We start from the raw sequence: 20,185 nt of genomic DNA on the forward strand, positions 1-20,185 counted from the left end.
AACCATGCTGTACTATCAAACTTCATTCTTTCCTGCAGCTGAATAATATTCCATTGTACACATACCACATTTTGTTTATCCATTTCTCCATTCATGAATGTTTGGATTGCATCTACCTGTTGGCAATTGTGAATACTGCCATGTGCAAATATTTGTTTGGACTATGTCATCCGCAAATAGAGTTTTACTTCTTTCTTTCCAACATGGATGCCTTTTATTTCCTTTTCTTGCCTAAACACTCTAGCTAGAACTTTCAGTACAATGTTGAGTAACAGTGGTGACAGTAGGCATTCTTTTCTTGTTCCTGATCTTAGGGAGAAAACTTTCTTTCTTTCACCTTTGAGTATAACATTAGCTGTTTTTCATGTATGCCCTTTGTCATGTTGAGGAAGTTTCACTTTACTCCTAAATTTCTGAGTGTTTTTACAAAGAAGGGTGCTGGATTTTGCCAAAAGCCTTTTCTGTGTCAACTGAAATTATCATGTGTTTTTTTTCCCCTTGTTTTATTGATGTGGAATATTACAGTAATTGATTTTATGTTGAACCACCCTCGCATACCTAGACTAAATCCCACTTGATAATGTTGCATGTAATTATTTTAATTAACACATGGTTAGATTCAGTTTGCTAATACTCTGTTAAGAATTTTTGCATCTATGTTGATAAGGGATATTAATTTTTTTTAATTGTGGTATCTTTGTCTAGCCATGATATTAGGGTGCTGCTGGTCTTGCAGAGACTTTTACCTTGTTCCTTTCAAAGGGCAAATCATTTCCTGTTTCTTTGTGGGCCTTGTGATCTTTTTAAGTTGCATTTTCTTGACTGGGTGCACACCCAGATACTCCAACTCTTTAACTGTTTTCTAGAGTCTGAGGAAGATAGCTCTGCCAGTTTTTGCTAGTTGTTCCAAGATTACATAAGGAATAGAAACCTGGAGTGTCTCACACCAACATCTTTTTACAAATTTTTTAATTTTTATTATTGTTTTTTTTTTTGGAGTAATGAAAATGTTCTAAAATTGACTGTGGTGATGAATGCACAACTAGTTGATACTGTGAGCCACTGACTGTATACTCTGGATGGGTTATACAGGGTGTGAACATATCTCAATAAAATTGCATTTAAAAAAAAAAGAAATATTCTCTCAAATTTTCTGGAAGAGTTTGAGCAGGACTGGTGTTAATTCTTCTTTGAATATTTAGTACAATTCACCAGTGAAGCCATGTGGTCCTGGGCTTTTGTTGGGAGGTGTCTGATTACTGAGTCATTCTCTTTACTTGCCCATTTCATCTAGGTTATCTAATCTGTTGTCACACAATTTTTCATAGCACCCTCTCATCATCCTTTTAATTTTTGTCAGATCAGTAATGTCCCCTCTTTCATTTCTGATTTTAGTTATTTCCTTCCTCCCTGTTTTTTTCTTTTTCAGCTTATCTAAAGGTTTGGCCATTTTATTCATCTTTTTGAAGAGCCAACTTTTACTTTCATTGAGTCCCTCTATTCTTATTCCATAGTCTATTTCATTGATCCCCACTCTAATCTGTTATTCCCTTGCTTCTGCTCACTCTGGCTTTAGCTTGCACTTAGTTTTCTAGTTCCTCCAGGTGTGAAGTTAGGTAACTGATTTGAAATGTTTCTTCCTTTTTAATGTAAACATTTAGAGCTATAAATTTACCTACTCAGCCCTGCCTTTGCTGCATCCCATAAGTTGAGGTATGTGTGTTTTCATTTTCACTTACCTTAATAAACTTCCCAATTCCCTTCCTGTCTTTCATTAAATTTGGGATGCCTTCTATTTTTATTTCTTTGAATATTCCCTCTGCAGCTTTATTTCTTCTCCTATTGGGACTCCTATAATGCATTTATTGGTATGCTTGATGGTATCCCACAGGACTCTTAAGGATCTGTTCATTTTTCCTCATATTCTTTGTCCTTTCTGCTCCTCAATCTAAATCAATTGTCTTATCTTCAAGTTCACTGATTCTTCTGCCAGCTTCAATTTGCTGTAGAACACCTTTAGGGAATTACTTATTTCAGTTACAGTGGACTTCAGCTCCAGGATTTCTGTTTGGCTCATCTTTATAACTTCTGTTTATTGAAATTCTCATTTTATTATTATATCTTTTTCCTGATCCTTTAGCTCCCTGAGAATATTTAAGACCATTTTTTAAGTCTTTGGTATGTATACAGCTATAGCCTGGTATTCTTCATTGATGGATTCTGAATTTTTATCTTGTTCCTTTCAAAGGGCCAACCATTTCCTGTTTCTTTGTTTGCCTTGTGATCATTTCAAGTTGCATTTTCTTGATTGGGTGCACACCCAGATACTGCAACACTTAAACTGTTTTCTGGAGTCCTACGGAAGAGAGCTCTGCCAATTTTTGCTAGTTGTTCCAAGATTACATGAAGGAACAGAAGAACCCTGGAATGTCTCATAACAACATCTTGGTCAACCAGCTGAGCATATGTTTTTAAAAGGTAAAGCCTGTTTTCCTTGTGACTTTCTGCATCTGTCACCTATTAAGATAGCAGCATAATTTTTAACAACATATAAAGAAAATAGTATCCTAACATTAAAGCAGAAATAATTATTGTATTATAGAGCTATATTAAGATTAAATTAGATGCAGATTATAAAACATTTTAACTCAGAGTTTAGAACACAGTGGTCACTTGGACTTTGTAGTTATCTAAGTACCCAAATAAATCAACTATATTTTATCAGATAGTGCTTCAACTTTTTTGGAAGACCACGGTAATAGCTCCTGAGATTTTAATGTTTTCTAAAAAATATTCCCTGGTTCTCTTCTTCTGGACACCCATCTTATTAAAAAGCAGAAAATATTTTTATTCTTCTATGAACAGAATACTGAAATCAAGGTAGAAAGTACTTTCTACATATACTTTTTATTTTGAGATAACTATATATTCACATGTAGATGTAAGAAATAGTACAAACAGAAACTGTGTAACCTTTACCCAATTTCTAGCAATGAAAACATCTTGCTAAAGTATAGCACTCCATTATCACAACCAGGATAATGACATTGGTATGGTGTCATTACAGGTATCCCTCATATTACCCCCTTTATAGCCACATTCATATCTCATGAAACTCACCCCTCTACTATTCCCTGGCCCACTATTCTGTTCTCCATTTCCTTAATTTTGTCATCTCAAGAATAAAATGTAAACGGAATCAAACAGTTTGTAGTCTTTTGGGATTTTTCTTTTCCTCTTGGCATAATTTAGAGACTCTAGAGATTCATCCAGATTGTTGCCTATAACAGTAATTCAATCTTTACCTTGCTATGTAGTATTCCATGGCACAGATGTACCAATGTTTGTTTAACTCACTGAACAATATCTGGGTTGTTTCTAGTTTTTGGCTATTACAAATAAAGCTGCTATAAACATTCATGTACAGGTTGTTGTGTGACGACAGAGCTTCATTTCTTTGGGATAAATGCCCAGACATGGAACTGCTGGGTTATATGCTAGTTGTGTGTTTAGTTTTTTTTTTTGTTGTTGTTGTTTTTAAGAAAACATCCCACCCACAATAAGCCTGCCCCTACAAGAGTGGATTAAAAGAACACAGTCTTTTGTGGGGTACATAATAGATTCAAACCAGCACATGCGTGTTCTGTTTTCTTGAAGAAATTGCTAGTTTTTCAGAGTGACTATATAATTTTGCATTCCCATGAGCAAAATGAGTGATCCACTTTCTCTGCATCCTCCTCAGCATTGGGTGTTGTCACTATCTTTTATTCTAGCCATTGTGACAGTGAGACACACCAAAGGTATGTACAGACATCTCATTCTGGTTATAATTTGCATTTCCCTAATGGTGAATGATGTTGAACACTATTTTATGGTGCTTATTTTTCATCTGTATATCCTCTGCAGTAAAATATCTCTTTATGTCTTCTTCCCAATTTCACATTGGATTGTTTGAACTGTTAAGTTTTGAGAGCTCTTCATATATTCAATACCAGTACCTCGTCAAACATGTGGTTGCAAATATTTTCTCCCAGCCTGTAGCCTGACTCATCAACATTTTAACAGGATCTTTTGCAGTGCAAAAGTTTTTAATTTTGTTGACGTTTTTAATTTTCTTTTATGGTTCATGCTTTTGGTGCCAAGTGTAAGAACTCTTTGCCTGAAGATTTCTCCTATATTTGTTTATAAGAATTTTACAGACTAACATTTTACATTTAAATTTATGACCAATTTTTACTTAATTTTTGGTTAAGGTGTGAGACTTAGATTGAGGTTCATTTTTTTGCCAATGGATGTTTAATTGCTCCAACATCACTTATTGAAAAGCTTACTTCTTCTCCAATGAATTATTTTTGTACCTTTGTAAAAAGTAAGTTTGTCAAGATTTGTATGGGTCTGTTTCCGGACTGTCTATTCTGTTCCACTGATCCATGTGTCTATCCCTGCACCAATACCAGAGTCTTGATTACTGTAGCAATATAATAAATTATGAAACTGGATAGATTGATTCTTCCCAATATATTCTTCTTTTTCAAAATTGTTTTAGCTATTCTAGCTCCTTTGGGATTTACATATAAATTTTAGACATTATTTGTCTATATCTAGAAAAAAATGTGTTGAGATTTTGATAGGAATTGAGTTAAAGGTACATTATCAATTTAGGGAAAAATTAACATTTTCCTATATTGAGTCTTCCAATCCTTTAATCAGAATGTCATTCTATTTATTTGGCTTTTCTTTGACTTCTTTGATCAGTTTTTAACATACAAGTTCTATACATATTTTTTAGATTTACACCTAAATATTTTTTATTTTGGCAATTGTAACAGTATTATATTTTAAAATTTGATGTCCACATGTTCATTGCTAGTATGTGACAATACAAATTTTTGAATGTTTACCTTGTATCCTGTAACCTAGCTAAATGCACTCAGTATTTCTAAGAGATTTTTGTTGATTCCTGGAGATTTTCTATGTATAAATCAGCAAATCTATAGATGACAAAGCTTTATTTTTTCCTTTCCAATCTAAATATCTTTCATTTCCTTTTCCTGCTTTAGTGCACTGGCTAGATCTTCCAGCATTATGTTGAATAAGAATATGTTGAGAAAGAGTGGTGAGAGCAAACACCCCTTGGCCTTGTTTCACATCTTAAGGGAAAAGCATTCAGTCTTCTGCCATTAGGTAGGCTAGCTGTAGGTTTTTTAACAATGCTCCTGATCATGTTGAGGAAGTTGCCTTCTAATCCTATTTTTCAGAGTTTTTATCATAAATGGGTGCTGAATTTTGTCAAGTGCTTTTTCTGCATCAAGTAATATGATCATGTGATTTTTCTTCTTTAGCCTGTTTATATGGTAAATCACACTAACTGATTTTTAAATACTAAATCAGTCTTGCATGCCAGGAATACACTCCACTTGATCATGGTGTATAATTCTTTTTATAAGTTGCTGAATTTTATTTGCTAATGCTTTAAGAGTTTTCCCATGCACATTTATGAGAGATAGTCATCTGTTTTCTTCTTTATCTGATTTTGATATCAAGGTAATGAATTGAGAAGTGTTCCCTTCTCTTCTATTTTCTGGAAGAAACTGTGTAGAATTGCTGGTAATTCTTCTTTAAACATTTGGTAGAATTCGCCAGTGAAACCAACTGGCATGGAGACTTCTTTTTAAATTATCAATTCATTTTCCTTAACAGATATAGAGCTATTCAAATTACTCATTTTATCTAACTTGTCAAATTTATGTGTGTAGAGTTGTTAACAATATTCCCTTATTATCCTTTTGATATTTGCAGGGTCTATGGTCATATCCTGTTTACCCCGATATTGGTGATCTGTGTCTTCTATTTTTCCCATTGTCAGTCTCAGTAGAGGTAAGATCATTTTATTGATCTTTTCAAAAAACCAGTTCTATGTTTCATTGATTTCTCTATCAATTTACTGATAGCTTACATAAACTTTAAAACTGCTTAGAACAGGATATTTTATCTCAACTTTAAAAAAATTGTATTTTTCCTGATTTTGCATTTATCAAAGAATACTACATACAAATCCAATATGAGAAACAAGAATCAAAAAACTTAATTTTGTACTTACCAAAGTAGAGGTACCATTAATGAAAGAAACTGTACCTTCATCTTCACCAAAATCTTCCATCTCTTCTTGTCTTGGTCTTTTGGCACTTTCAGGAGACAAGAAATTTTCATTCTTTCTTTTGGCCATCAGGTCTGAACAAATATTTACAAAAACAATAAAGTAAATCAATTATAGCATCTATATTATTGTCTCCTATACATTAAACTTAACAAAATAAATCATACAAAGCTTATTAAATTTTAATTACTATGCCTCATCCATTTTCACTTTAAAAGTTAAAGTAAAAAAAAAAATCATCTGCATAATCTACAACAGATTTCCAACTTATTCATTGCCAAGATTTTATCTATATGAGCTTACCTACATGTTTTGAATCCTAAACTCACAAAAGGGAAATTATTTTATTTGTGCTATTGTGGTTTCCAATTTCCTAGATCTATTATCATAGATGCCATAATGACATCTGAAATTATTTCAGAGCAATCATCCAATTTCTTACGAGTTAAGATACAATAGCAAATTAGATAAACTTCTAATTTTTAAACTTTTTCCCCAAAGATGCATATTTTGAAGCAGTGTTGCTCAGCTCCTATTAACTGCTCCCTAAAGAAACTCTACATATCGATTGTCTATTTTTTGCCAATATATTGTAAAAGTTGGAGAAAAGATTTTGCTAAACATGAATATTGAACCTCAAGTCAAAGCTAATGGTCTGTGAAAGAAATTAAATTCTACAACTCTTCTGTTTATTACTTTTATTTTTCTTTAAAATACATTTAAGACCTAAAATAATAGGTACCTAATAATTGCTTGCTGAATAAGAGAGAGAAATATTCATAACATGGAAAATCAAAAACTTCTAAGATACAAGAAAAAAGTATGAGAAGCAGTGCTAGTCTCAACTGACTTAAACACCCTCCACCCCACCCCCCAATACTACACCAGAGCAATCCTATTTGAGCCAAGCATTTGCTTTTCCATCATGGCAAGAGTAGGCTGAAGATTTTTCCCTCCCCTGAATATAAACCAAAAGGTTCTAGTTGTTCTTCACTAGAAGAGATGTTAGCTCTATCTGATGACCAACACATAGGCAAGAGAGCCAGTTTTAAGTGTTAGTGGGGGAGACTGCGGGGGGACTACAAGGGTGGTATAAAGAAGGAGGCCTGAAGTCAGTGCGCAGGAGATCAGAGACTCTGGAAAAAGAATACGAGGGAAAATGAGAGTGAGGAGGGGAACTGTTATTGTGAACTATCTTTGTCAGGTTTTGGTATAATGACAATCTGTATTTCATTAAGGGAACTGAGTAATTTTTACATCTTTTTAATGCTCTACAATCACTTGTATGGCATGCCACTTAAAATGTATTTTACAATTGAGAAAGAACTAAACTTAAAGTTATATAGTGGAGACTGTTTCCAAGTTAATTTTATGAAATCATTTCAATTTCTTCCTTGTATATTGAATTTGACAAATTCACAATTTTCCTGAATCAATTTTTTTGTCATTCTATTTCCAAAAAACACCTGATAAAGTCTCAACTTTACTACACAAAATTACCTTGTTTTCTAAAATCCCCATTTGTAATCAATCATGACTCCTTTTATGCAAACTCTACTTGAATAATTAGAGGGCTGTTTTAAACATTTTCTCCAAGAACTAGTGCTTTGCTTTATCAAACCTAGTCTCTTTTTTTAATGAAAATATTTTGATGTTTATTCACATATATTCATACATTAAGCCCCAACAAAAGTGTGTGCTCTCTAGCTCAAGGAATAGGAAAAGGGCAGTTTAGCAAGAGGGAAAAGTTTTAGACCGCACTCACTCTACTCCAGCAACCACCACAGTGGACTTCCACTCTGGTGAAGCTGTAAGGAGGAATCACAACATCTTCACTAGGGTTGAGTCAGGAGAGGTAGTAAGGAGGTACTCCTGTGGAATCAGAGGCAGCCTAGTGGAGAAGTAGGACTTGCACCACTGCCCAGTGGTGACGAGGACATCACCCCACCCCCATCCCAGGAGTCACTGTGACTAAGGATATAGTTCTGGTTACTTCCTCGAGTCTCTGTGTTCCTGGCTGGGCTAACAATGAAGGATAATAGTTCTCAAACTTTTTGGTCTTTGAAAGAGTAGAGGACCCCAAAGAACTTCTGTCTACATCTATCAATATTAACCATACTAGAATTTAAAACCGAGAAACTTTCAAAGAACAAATAAAGTTCACATTCCATTAGTTGTCAGAGCAATGACATCATCATGTCATGGTACCTCTGGAAAACTCCACTTACACTAGTGAGTAAATTAGAGTGAAAAAGTCCGTAACGTCTTAGTATTGTGAAAACTTTTGGCTTTGCAAACCCCTTGACAGAGGCTTGGAACCTGGGAGGTATCTAAATGGCATTTTGCAAGCAGCTGCTGTAGGAGATACTGTAAACCAGTCCATGATCCAGTGCCATAAATTTGAGGCAGAGCTAGCAAGCAAAGTAAATAAGTAAATTAGAGGTAGGTAAGAAACAGATCACAGAAGGACTTGCGGACTCCGAATATTGTGGCACAAGGGCCAGCAAGCAGAATCTACATCTGAGAACTTATTAGAAATGCAGAATATCAGGTCCCACTCCAGACCAAGTGAATGGGAATTTTCATTTTAACAGGCTCTCAATTGATTCATATACACAATAAAATTTGAGAACTGTTGTAAACGCTATTAAAGAACTTGGACTTAATCCTATTATGACAGCAACAGAGAACCTTAGGTGATAAATCAAATATCACTTAAAACATATATTAACATCCAGAGGACATTTAACCTAAAAAAAATGCCTTTCAAGGAAACATTACCATTAGTGGTAACTACATACTATTCAACAGCCTTTCATAAATAATTCAAAGTAATGTTTATTTTGAAACTTTGAAACTCTTATAGAAGTCAAAACTTCAAAATCAAACATATTCTTCAAAAGTACTTAATAACAAGAATCAATATATAACAATTTCAGCTTAGAATACTAAAATACTACCAGAGACTAACACCAGGCTATCATTTCACAGCAGCACTTTCTCCCACCCTATATCATTCTCTTCTCAATTACTGAGGAGTACTTTTATTACAGAAGAGCAAAAATTTAATGTTGGTTTTCTCAACATTCAATGCCCTTTTAGACATTATCTTTAGCAGGACCTAATACATGATCTTGTACTTAGCAGGCACTCAGACATCAGCTGACTGATTTTAGTATTTTACCATAAGAAAACAGCAGTTTTTCAAGTAAAACTGGGGTGAGGGACAGAAGATCATGTTATTAAAGCTAATCCATTCCTGTGGATGTATACCTATTGTGGGTGGGACCTTTTGATGAGGTTATTTCAGTTGAGGCATGCCCCAGGTGGGTCTTAATCCTCCTAATGGAGTCCTATATGAGAGGATGAAATTCAGAGAAAACCACAAAAGAAAGAGAAAAGGACACAGTAGCTGAGAGAGAAAGCCACAGAAACTGAGAGAGAAAGCCACAGAAGCCAGAAGCTGAAGGCATCAAAGACCGGAAGAGAAGGGCGAGATCAGCAGACTCTGCCATGTACCTTGCCATGTGACAGAGGAGTCTCCAATCACCAGCAGCCTATCTTCAGGAAGATGGTATCAGCTTGATGATGCCTAAATTTGGACTTTTTCATAGCCTCAGAACTGTAAACTTGTAAACTAATAAATCCCCATTGTAAAAGCCAACCCATTTTCTGGTATTTGCATTTCAGCTGCTTTAGTCAACTATAACAGGGCTATTACGAATAAAGCTGTTATGGACATTCAAAAAACAAACAAACAAACAAAAAAACCGGACAGAGGTGCCTTAAGATAAATGTGATGGATGAGCTTCTTACTAAGAACATGGGATCCTATATTACACAGAAGACAGTGCACGCTTTAGGCAATGACGATGTTTTTTATTTCCTGGGCTTGGCCTGGGATTTGCAGTATGCTATTAGGTTTCCATGGTAACTTACATCTAGCTGACACTGGAGAAGCCACCTTTTAAAATAGGAATCACTTTGTAATTCAATGATGGTGGATTTTTAAAAAGTATGAATGTCCTGTTAGTTAGATACACATTAAAATTGTTTCCAAAAGGCTAAAGAGACATATTAATAGACACAAAGAAAAGTACTTTAAAATATTCTGGACAACATCAAAGAAGGAAAAAAAAACGCTCCTATGGGATTTTCAATATACCCACAAAGCTCTTCATAGCTTTTAATATTTATTTACTAATTTCCAATGAAAAACAGGAATTAGGAACACATCAATTCTTCCACAGAGGAAGCAAACTGCATCAGCACACACAGTAACAGATACACAGACACCAATAAATAAGTTTAAGAAGAAAAAGTCAATTACCAAGGGTTCATTAAATGATGCATACGCATAGGGCATATGACGAATTAAATGTGTTTTAACAGAATAACAAATTTCTAAATCGTAAATTTTATTATGACTATCTAACAATCCATATCAAAGGATAGGGACTAAAGCCAGTGAAAACAGACATAACAGAATTAAAATTATCAATTAGAAAGTGGTTTTTAAAGAAAAAAGGCAAATTGCTGCTACTTCTGAATTTGTCCTGCATTGTATTTACCTCGGCTCCAATTCCACTCCTCTCACAACAAACATATTCACTCTACATTAAACAATCTTTTTAATGTACTGAATTAAGCACACTGCTTGAAATATACCAAGAGATCACATGAAATGCAGTAAAAATAATATAAGGGAAAAAAATTCCTAAGTCCATCCCATCACAATTCAAGACCAGCAAAAATGGGAAGCACGGTATTTCAGATATTTAATAAAATTCAAGGAATTTGATTGTGTTTTTGAAAACATCCCTATGGCCTCAATACAGAGGAGGGATGAAACAATAAAAGTAGTGGCAAAGAGATTGCAAATGATGTGTCTAAGCAGTGGCAATCAAGGATGAAGGGAGAGGAGATGAAACCAAGAGATTTAAAGAATTGGCTAAAATGGGTAAGTAAAACTAACATTTGCTAAATAACTATTTCCCTTGTGGCTTACTGAGATAAATGCTTTATCCTTTTTCATCCTCAGCATCTTTATGAGATAAATAATGGCCTTATTTTACAAAAGGGGAAATTGAGACTAGCACTAGAGACATTTTGCCCAGGCTCACATAGCTGTAATGAGTAGAGCCCAGATTCAAAGCCAGGTTTGTCAAAACCCGAACTCAAACCTCTTTAATACCCTGTTTCTTACTGGCATGGACAACCGAGTTTAATTGACAATTTGATTGTTCATAGGCAGTGAAATTGGCTACAACTCTGTTCTTTATCTTCTCTTTTGTTAATGTATAAAACTGCAAAAAGGATTCTACTGTGATATGTTCCTCTAAAGTTATCGCTGAAGTAAATGAAAACTTTGGGTTTGCTTTACAAAACTTCATTATGTGCTTAATTTTTAGAAATAATCTTTATACTTAATGCTAAATGCCATTATGAGTAGAAGGAGCAGGTATGGAAAGGAGGGAGGATAAACAATTTGTTTGAAAACATTGAGTTTGAAGTGCTCCTAAGATACTGACATGGAGAGGCCATTAGGTAGCAAAATATACACTACAGAAGAGGTGGATTTGGGAGTAGAACTGAGAAAGTCACAGAAAGTAGTTTCAACTGGACCACAGCAGCCAAGTATGTTGACTGAGAAGAGCTACAACCGTTACCTAGTGAATCAAAGATGTTAATGTTAATATGTCCTTACACTTGACCCTTAAGTCATCAAGACTTAAGGGTTTGTGTACAAAGAACTGTGACATTTAATTGTGTCTTAAACATAATGCATATTATGGTAAAATTTTAAGTTAATCATTTATTAATTCCTGAAAGTAAGCCAACACAGGTTTAATTTCCCTAACCTAGGTCTCAAAATGATAGTTAAATTTTAGGCAGGTTTTATATAACATTCTACAGACTAGGGACTCAATAAGATATACTCAATAAATAATCCTTCGAGGAATAAAATCGGTTTTTCACTTTAAGAACTTTAACATGTGCATGTGCTTACTTTTTGCCAGGCTTAACACTAAATCCTTTAAATTTTCAGAAGAACCCTGTGAGGCTCTGAGTTAGGTACTATGTTCCTTTCCCCAATTTAAAGAAGCAAAACTGAAAAAGATGGTACCGAACTTGCCCAACGTCAGGAAACTCCGGTTCTGCCTGATTCAAAAACATGTTTTTAACCAATATACCAGTGTTCTCTCTGCATCCATTCGGGGGAAAAAAATTTTTTTTGAATACACATTCCAACATAAAATTCTTACCCTCTATACTTTATGCACTAATAGAGTGAGCTAAAGAAAACCAGTAGAAGTTCTAAGATGCTCCGTCTGCTCCCCACCCACCCATCCATCCCTGGAAGTCTCTGTAAGCTCTCTGCATTTGCAGCCGTCCTTAATTCGGGAAATTTGGACTTGTGTCCTCTGCATATATATTTCAGAGTATCTGTCTCTATGTCTAATTTAAAACACTGCCTTTTAATCTCCTACTCAGTCAATACACACAGCGTCATTAGCGTTCACCAAACTTCCGTCTGGACCGTTTGAACACCGAACAGCACTTCTCTGGAACCATCACGGCATCGCCTGAAGCCGCTTGGGTGCCCCTGCCCTTCCCTACCCTTACGTCCTGCTCTCTGCACTTTCCAGTCGGCCTCCAGCAAACACCCTCACACACCGCAATGTAATTTTCCTAGATAATACGCTTCCGTTTTCCTGAAGCCGACTCAGAGACGAATGCAATCTACCTGGTATCCGCATAGATATACGGTAAGCTGCTGCGAGCCATCAAGTACAGGAGTCATCCCCAGACTCGGGACGAGTGCCCCCGGCCCGTCCTGCGCCCCGAAGCCGCCCGGCGCGCGCCAAGTTTCCCGCGGCTGAGGAGACGCGCCGCCTGCAGAGAGGGCGCCAAGATTCCCGCCGACGGAATCGACGTGTCGCGTCCGGAGCCGCGGGGACGCCCCTGGACACCGCCGCAGCCGCGAAGACCCTCTGCGCTCAGGGGGCCGGGCCGGCACCAGCCCAGGGGGCAGCCGGCCGGGGAAGGGAGGCAGCGCGCGCACTCACCCTACCTCGACCCCGTCGAGATCTTCCGGAGGAGCCCAGTCCGCAGGGCTGTAGCAGCGCGGCCCGCTGCTAGGGCCACCCCGGGGCAATCTCGGCGTCGGGCGGCCGCCGTTGGCCCGCCAGAACAGCGCGCCCGCTGCAGGCGAACGCAGGAGCCCGGCTGCCCCGGCGCCCACCGCGGGACAGTCCGCGCCTGCGCCCCGTCTCCCCGCCCCCGGGACGCCGCCCGCGCCTGCGCCGTCTGGGTTCTTCGCGCCACTGGCGTCTAAGAGGAGGGGCCGGAAATGCCGCCCGCAGGCGGGAAGCGGTGGGCACGCGCCGCTCTGCGGCGGGCGGGGAGCGGGAAGAGGCGAGAATGTGCTGAGTGAGAGGGAAGACAAATCGGCGCCCTAGGCAACAGGTCCGCACATGCGTACACCGCCCGGGTGCGAGCGGAGAACGGAAGCGAGCGCGAGCGCGGCTGGGGAAGGGATGACGCTTCCCGGAAGAGGCGGGCCGATGTGTGGGTGCCGGGCTTGGAATCGCTTCCTGCATCCTGCCGGGTCGGTTGCGAGGTCTCCGGCGCCGGCTTTGCTCCGGAGAGGAAGAGTGTTTTTTTGTTTTTGTTTTTTTCAGCAGAGGAGAAAATTCCGAAACGTGGGGGAAACAATAGTTCGGATTGAAGCGAGACGGGTAAACGACGACAGGGATTGTTCCAAACAGGAGGCGGCGGCGTCAGGTAAGTCCCTCGGAAACAGGTTGGCGGCCGCAGCGCTGCCACTCCAGGCTCTGCGCGCCCTTACCGAGGCCCCGTGGCAAACTGCCCCTCCTCCCTCCAGCCGCACCTTCAGAGGCTCCTCTTGGAAAGCAGGACTCTCCGACCCGGCGCCGGGCCGCGATCCGATGCGGCTTCTGGAGCCTGACGTCGCCCCGGCCCGGGAGCTCAGGGTCGAGTGCTTGGCGGGCACTCGGCGGGGCAGACGCCTCCGGGAGCACCTTCTCCTTGGGCGCCTTGTGTTTTGAGAAGACCTACATTACAGCAGTTACTTTAACGAGGTTACAGTATCCCCCGTCCCCTAATTGTCAACTTCCCCGGTAAAAATGAGAACTAGCTCCTTTCCGCCTGACGCCTCTCTCTTCATGGAGCCTTACGCACCAGCCTGACTTCTCGTGCATGTGCTGCTCTAGCCCACTGACCTGCTTTCCATACCCCGAAATCTTTTAAATAGAAAATAAATAGCATTTACTGTCCCGCACCCCTTCCAAATAAACTGATGTTGAACCTCTGGTCTTCCGTCAAACTCATCCTTAGGTTTCTAAAGGTAATCAAATATATAATTTTATTCCTATTATGAACTTGCCAAGGAACAATGAATAGCATGACACAGTCAAGATAGCTAACACATGAGCATTAAAGACATAGTAATGTGAGAAACAAGCACCATTCCTAAAAAGGGATAAAGGCTCACCTGATTGTGGAGAAGAAAAGAATTTATTCAGGATCTTGCAAGAACAGCGCACAACCAAAATGTGGGGGGTTGGCCCGCAGAACAGTAGACCCAGCAGAATTTATTCCCTACGCCTAACCCACAAGTCCCTCCCCTGTTTCTCCAGAGGCTGGATACTTCAGAGGTTAATTCTATTCCACAAGCCTAACTAGCCCGGCGCAAATTGGAAACATTTGAAACAAGTCTCCACCCGTCTTTCCTTTGTTCTTTTTAACAGCAGAGCCAGTCTGAGCTAGTTTGGTAACAACTTATGAGCTATTTTAGGAACCTCTAGTATCCACCTTGGAAAGATAGTGGGTGGATAAACAGGAGGACTGGCCACTGATTACAGCTTGGCCTCTTGACCCTCTGCCATTCCCCCAAGCTGCCCCCACCCTGTGTGAAAGCTAAACTTAAACTAATTCTCACAGTAAGTGCTCAATGAGGTGGTATTTGAAACAGTACAGAACGTTAAATTTAACAGTGGACGATTTTATGATACAAAATAAAGGAATGGTCAGTGTGGCCTGTCTCTTCAGTAAAGGTAGGACTGTCAAAGATGAGTAGGATAACTGGGAGGAAGGAAGAAGGACTGAGCTTAGTGTATGCTGAGTAGGGGTCTCGAAAACATCTGGCCTGACTTGTCTGTATTAGTAAACAATAGGAAACACAGTTGAGAGATTACAGCTTAGCTGTCACTTCCTTCAGGAAGCCTTCCTTGATGCCCAAGACTGGGTAGGGTACCTCTTCTGTAACTCTCACAGTGTGCCCTCTTTACTTCTATGCCTGTGCTCATCACACTGTGATAATTCTCGGTTTATCTGCAGTCTCACTCCGCTAAGGTCATCAAATGCGAGGGCTGGATATTGGTTATTTCCAGCACCTTGAAGAGTTCCTGGTAAATAGTAGGCATTTGATAAATACTAATTGGTAACAAGTAAGTTAAGCCATGGTTATATTGTAATTCATAGTTACAAAAAAAACAACTAAATTCGTATGGAAATAAAACCAAAGAAATAATAAAATGTAGCATTAGTGAGCTTACTTTGAAAATCCCATACAATACAGTCTTGTCCTGAAATAGTTTACGCTATTTACCAATCTTTATATAAAAATATAGTCATCTAAACAAGAATTGGGAAATTTGCTGTATTCCTTACTTTATTGTTAAAATACATTTTCCTAATGTTTTTGCTTAAAACTGTGAAATAATTGGAAAACTGTTGGATTAACAAAATGTGTCTGTATTTGCATAAATCAAACCACTGACCTTTTTATGTCCTTTAAATTTGATTCATTAGTGGAGTTAGCAAGGTGCTGTGCTTTTCTCACCCCATTCAGTTTTATAATTAACCAATAAAAGGTTATTAGCTTTTAAGGAAGTTTTAGGAGCATAAATTGATTTATGGGCACCATATGGTTACATCAAAGGATTTGTTTTTGTTTTTAACTTGATGTGGATACTTAAGCCTTTTCTTTAAACTAGAAATTCATGGTCTTTCTATTAAGCAGTTGGATCTGGAATAATTTCTTACAGCAGCAGGCTGTCAAAATTAGTCATGAAATTCAAAGGATAATAGAATGTTATGATTCATGTGGTTTAATCCCCCCAATTTTGTAAATAGGTTAAAGTCTTTCTAAGGTCACACAGGTAATTAAGGAAATAGCCAAGACTGAAATCCTGGGTTGAGTGTCCTTTTCACTAAACTAAATAAATTGAAACTACTAATAGGATAAAGTCATGTGCTCATGTATTGTTCTGCCTTGGTGATTCACATAGCTTTTCTTGTGTCACAAATCTTAAGAATTAAATGTGAGTGTTAGAAGAGTCTTCTGTTATATGTAGTATATAGATTGCATGCTTAGATTGAATTCTGTAAAATATTGCATTATAGAAGATATGAGTAGGGACTCACCAGATTTCATACCACAAAATTTTCAAATTCCACCCTGTTAAAAACTGAAAAGCAAGACAAAAGTATACATAGTGTTGGGTTTTATATGTGTAGCATTTTAAATTTTTACTTTGTGCTGACTATTTTCAAGTATGCTCATCAGGTTGATTATGACCTCGTGCAAGAACGATCTATTCTGTTCTGCAGTGTTATTGTACTTAAATATCTTAAAAATAATTACATTCTGTCTCTTTGGGCAACTTTATATATGCTTTTACAATCCTGCCCTTTCTACTTAATGTCACTTCAGGGAAAGGGCTGCTGCAAAGAAAGTGACACAGAATGGGAAACAATAAATGAAGGAAATAAGGATTTTGGATCTGGAGTCACAAAGCATGTTACTGTGTACATTTGACATTTTTTTTCCTTTTAGAACTACTGAGGTATTTTTAATATTTTGCTTTTATGAGCAATATTCAAAAGGAACATGTAATTTTTTACTTAAACAACCTAGGTTGTAGGTATACATAAGAATCCTTAAATGGTATTTTAAGAGACTATTACATTTAGAACACATATTTTTACATTACTGTTTGTTGCATTTTGTAACTGGCAATAAGATAACCACCATAGAAGAAGAATAAATTAACAGAAGTTCATGTCACCTGTAAGAAAGTTCACTATTCATTACAAGAAAAATGATGATTTTTAAACAAGGTTACTCTGGCTTCTTGGGGAGAATGTGGAAGTCGGGGGGAGAAATAATAAAAAGTGGAAGCAGGGAGACCAGTTAGAATACCATTACAGTTACATACAAGCAAGAGTAGGAGAGCAGCTTTAGAGATGGGGATTTAGGATATGTTTTGGAGATAAGGACTTGAGGGTCAGTTTGCTGTTGGGGTGCAAAAAGAAGAACCAAGAATAACTGCTAGATTTTTTTTACCTAAAAACTGAGTATTTGGGAAAGACTTAACAGTTTTAAGGAAAAATCATAGAATCAAGAGTTAGATGCGTGGATTAGGCATCCACGTGGAGGTAAGAAGTAGACAATTGGATATTCTAGACAGGAGCTCAGCAGAAAGGTCAGATCTGGGGTAAATAATATTAGAAAGAGGCAAGAATGCAAAGAGAACTTCCTTCATTTTAGTCTTCAAAGGGGACTCAGCAGTTGTGTCCTCTCCAAGGTAGTTTGCTTCTCCAACTGACTCACAATATTCTTCCTATAAATCTTTCTGCTCTCTTTCCCACACCTACCCCCAGCCTTGCTTGGCATAGTTCTAATTTGTTTTTTAAGTTTAAATGTAGTCAAGGATATATAAGTCTTACATTAATTCAAGACGATCTTGAATGTCTGTTAAGAAATTTATTGATGACAGGTTACTAAGAGGAAAAAAGATTCATTGGGGCATGCCATAGAGAGAGGATAAGAGCTGTACTTGCAGAACGGAAGTCAAATCCATTTCAGTAGATTGTGAGGAACTATAGATTAAAGTACCAAAGTGTTAAAAAGGCATTGAGAGCAATTAAAGAATATGGTGACCAGAAGGATTGGCAATGAAAGAGACATTTCCAGAATATGTCACATAATTAGTAGATGGTAGAGAAGAGAGCTCTTTAGCTCAGAGTTAATAACCCAAATTTTACTTTCTGGGATGCAACCGACAATTCTGTTACAGATTTTTTTTTTTGCTTTTTGCCTATGTTGTTCATACCAGTTGTCTTTAAGTAGCGATTACTACAATTTTATAGTCTCTACAAAGTTGCTGTTATCTGTTCAGCTTACCATTGCTAGTAGTTCCATAATATGCCATGGATGCTCATTCATTGAGCTTAGCTTCTTTCTGGCAAAGAAATATATTAAAAATTAAGTTTTAAGGGGGAAAAGAAATGTAATAAGGTTTCAGTGGCTAAGAGATTTCAAATAGAATCAAGAGGTCATTCTGGACATTACTCTTATGCACGTCTCAGCCATATATTGCAAATTGCCGCAGTATGCCAAGCCCCAACCAACAGTATTCCTGAAAACTCTAAAGAAAACCCAGGGCTCCATCTGAGACTCTACTTAACTAGTTTTATTTTTCAGAAACTTAAAACCTCCAGATTGTCCCTTATGCCAGATAAGCTCTGAAACTTAGAGGTACCAGACTCTCCCAGAACATCAACCTGTTGCCACCCCCTTCGCCATAACATGAAGAAGTTAGAATGATCATTGCCCAAATATCCCTGAAGACAGAGAATGATCAAGTGAGAGGGAGAAATTAGAAATAACAGAGAAATTAGGATTCAATAAATTATTATGACTACTGAATCATTATGTAGATATCTCTTTTTAGTTTTCTAGTGTATTGGCACAACCAGATGGAAATACCTGAACTTTATGGAACTGTAACCCATATTATACTTTTAAATTTTCTCTCTAACTACTTATTAAACTGTACTTTGAAATTTATCACTTTTCTGCATGTGTGTTCTATTTCACAATAAAATTGTTTTTAAAAAATGAAGTTTTAAGTGTAATGTTTATCTGAGATATTATTAAGGGCTCAATTAAAAACCCTGTTAGTCTTGTTTAAGTTATCCACTCTGTGAGAAATGTAATATATTAATTAATAGAATCTGTTCTGTCCTTATTTTTTCCCAGCCATGGCTGGCACCAGTGAATAATAGAGTCCATTAAAGTATTTATAAAATGATCCTAATGTGTTTGAAATATTTAGAAGATTACAGTTTGTAAAATCAAGAGTCTATCACTATGTCACTATTTTTTTTACCACAACTTTCAGAAAGAATACAGCTGACATCACAATGCTCTACACAAATGTGTAAATGTATTGTCATTATCGACAACCGCGCAGTAGATGGCAATCCTCATTACTGTTCAGTTACGTCTGTGCAGTCAACTTAGATAATGAAGCATTACAGACAGTAAAAAGGATTGAATCCTAGAGCTAGAGGGCCAGAGAAAGGTTCCACCTTGCCAAGGACCACACAACCAGCTCCTAGGCAACCTGAAGGAAACCAGAATATGTGAATCACTCTGCCCTCAAGCCAAGCAGAAGACGTATTTAACATTCAAATACTTGTAAATTTGCCAGAATATTACCTTTCATTTTGACCCATGACCATATTTGGTCACTTAATATTTAGACAGGAACCAGACCATTTAAAGATTCTGGTTTATTTCCCCAACCCCTTGTAGACAAGAACGTTTTTTAAAAACGTTCTTTAAATTTGAAAAGCAATATATCTACATGGTTATTTTTAAAATTAACACAAAGAGATATATTTTGAGGACTAATTTTTTTCCTCCCTAAACTGGAACCATCTCCGATATAAACCTGCTTTGTACCTTTTTCATTTTAAAACTTAGACTGTTTTTTATCAGTACATATAGATCTGTTCCGTTTTTTTTGTTTGCTGGATCTTGCTTCCATTTTTTCTCAACATAACCATTATTTACTAACTAGTATGTTATTGATGGACATTTGGCTTTTCCTAGTGTCCTACTACTACAAACACTGCTGCAATGAATAGCTTTGTCTATAAGGCTGCACACATCTAAGAGCATGTCTTAAATTCCTGGAAGAGGTATTGCTA

General features: G+C 37.5%; 3 protein-coding genes across 4 annotated transcripts in view; 2 read left to right on the plus strand and 1 right to left on the minus strand.

Annotated features, from left to right (window-relative positions):
* SMC6 (structural maintenance of chromosomes 6) overlaps positions 1–13,498 on the minus strand; it is a 102,525-nt gene extending 89,027 nt beyond the window's left edge. The window contains exons 1-2 of the mRNA XM_037813263.1: positions 13,233–13,498; positions 6,101–6,231 (exon numbers count right to left, since the gene is read on the minus strand). Of these exons, the coding sequence (XP_037669191.1) occupies positions 6,101–6,226 (126 nt within the window). The 5' untranslated portion in view covers positions 6,227–6,231; positions 13,233–13,498. The remainder of the gene's footprint in view (positions 1–6,100; positions 6,232–13,232) is intronic.
* LOC119516397 (serine/arginine repetitive matrix protein 1-like) lies at positions 11,067–14,898 on the plus strand. Its single transcript, XM_037812757.1, has 4 exons — positions 11,067–11,117; positions 12,921–13,265; positions 13,301–13,534; positions 13,843–14,898. Exons 1-4 carry the CDS (start codon positions 11,067–11,069, stop codon positions 14,227–14,229), a joined length of 1,017 nt encoding a protein of 338 aa, XP_037668685.1. The 3' UTR covers positions 14,230–14,898.
* GEN1 (GEN1 Holliday junction 5' flap endonuclease) overlaps positions 13,753–20,185 on the plus strand; it is a 32,074-nt gene continuing 25,641 nt past the window's right edge. For both annotated transcript variants that reach the window (XM_037813266.1, XM_037813267.1), the window contains exon 1: positions 13,753–13,945. The gene's annotated coding sequence lies outside the window, so the exon portion shown is untranslated. The remainder of the gene's footprint in view (positions 13,946–20,185) is intronic.

Source organism: Choloepus didactylus, chromosome 20, assembly GCF_015220235.1.
Source record: "Choloepus didactylus isolate mChoDid1 chromosome 20, mChoDid1.pri, whole genome shotgun sequence".
NCBI lineage: Eukaryota > Metazoa > Chordata > Mammalia > Pilosa > Megalonychidae > Choloepus > Choloepus didactylus.

Excerpts from the sequence above, each read along its gene's own strand:
- LOC119516397 (XM_037812757.1), top strand. The coding sequence starts at position 11,067 with ATGAAGGGAGAGGAGATGAAACCAAGAGATTTAAAGAATTGGCTAAAA. Across the intron at positions 11,118-12,920 it reads TAAAGAATTGGCTAAAATGG|ATATACGGTAAGCTGCTGCG; the intron begins GTAAGTAAAACT and ends GTATCCGCATAG. Across the intron at positions 13,266-13,300 it reads AGATCTTCCGGAGGAGCCCA|GGCCACCCCGGGGCAATCTC; the intron begins GTCCGCAGGGCT and ends GCCCGCTGCTAG.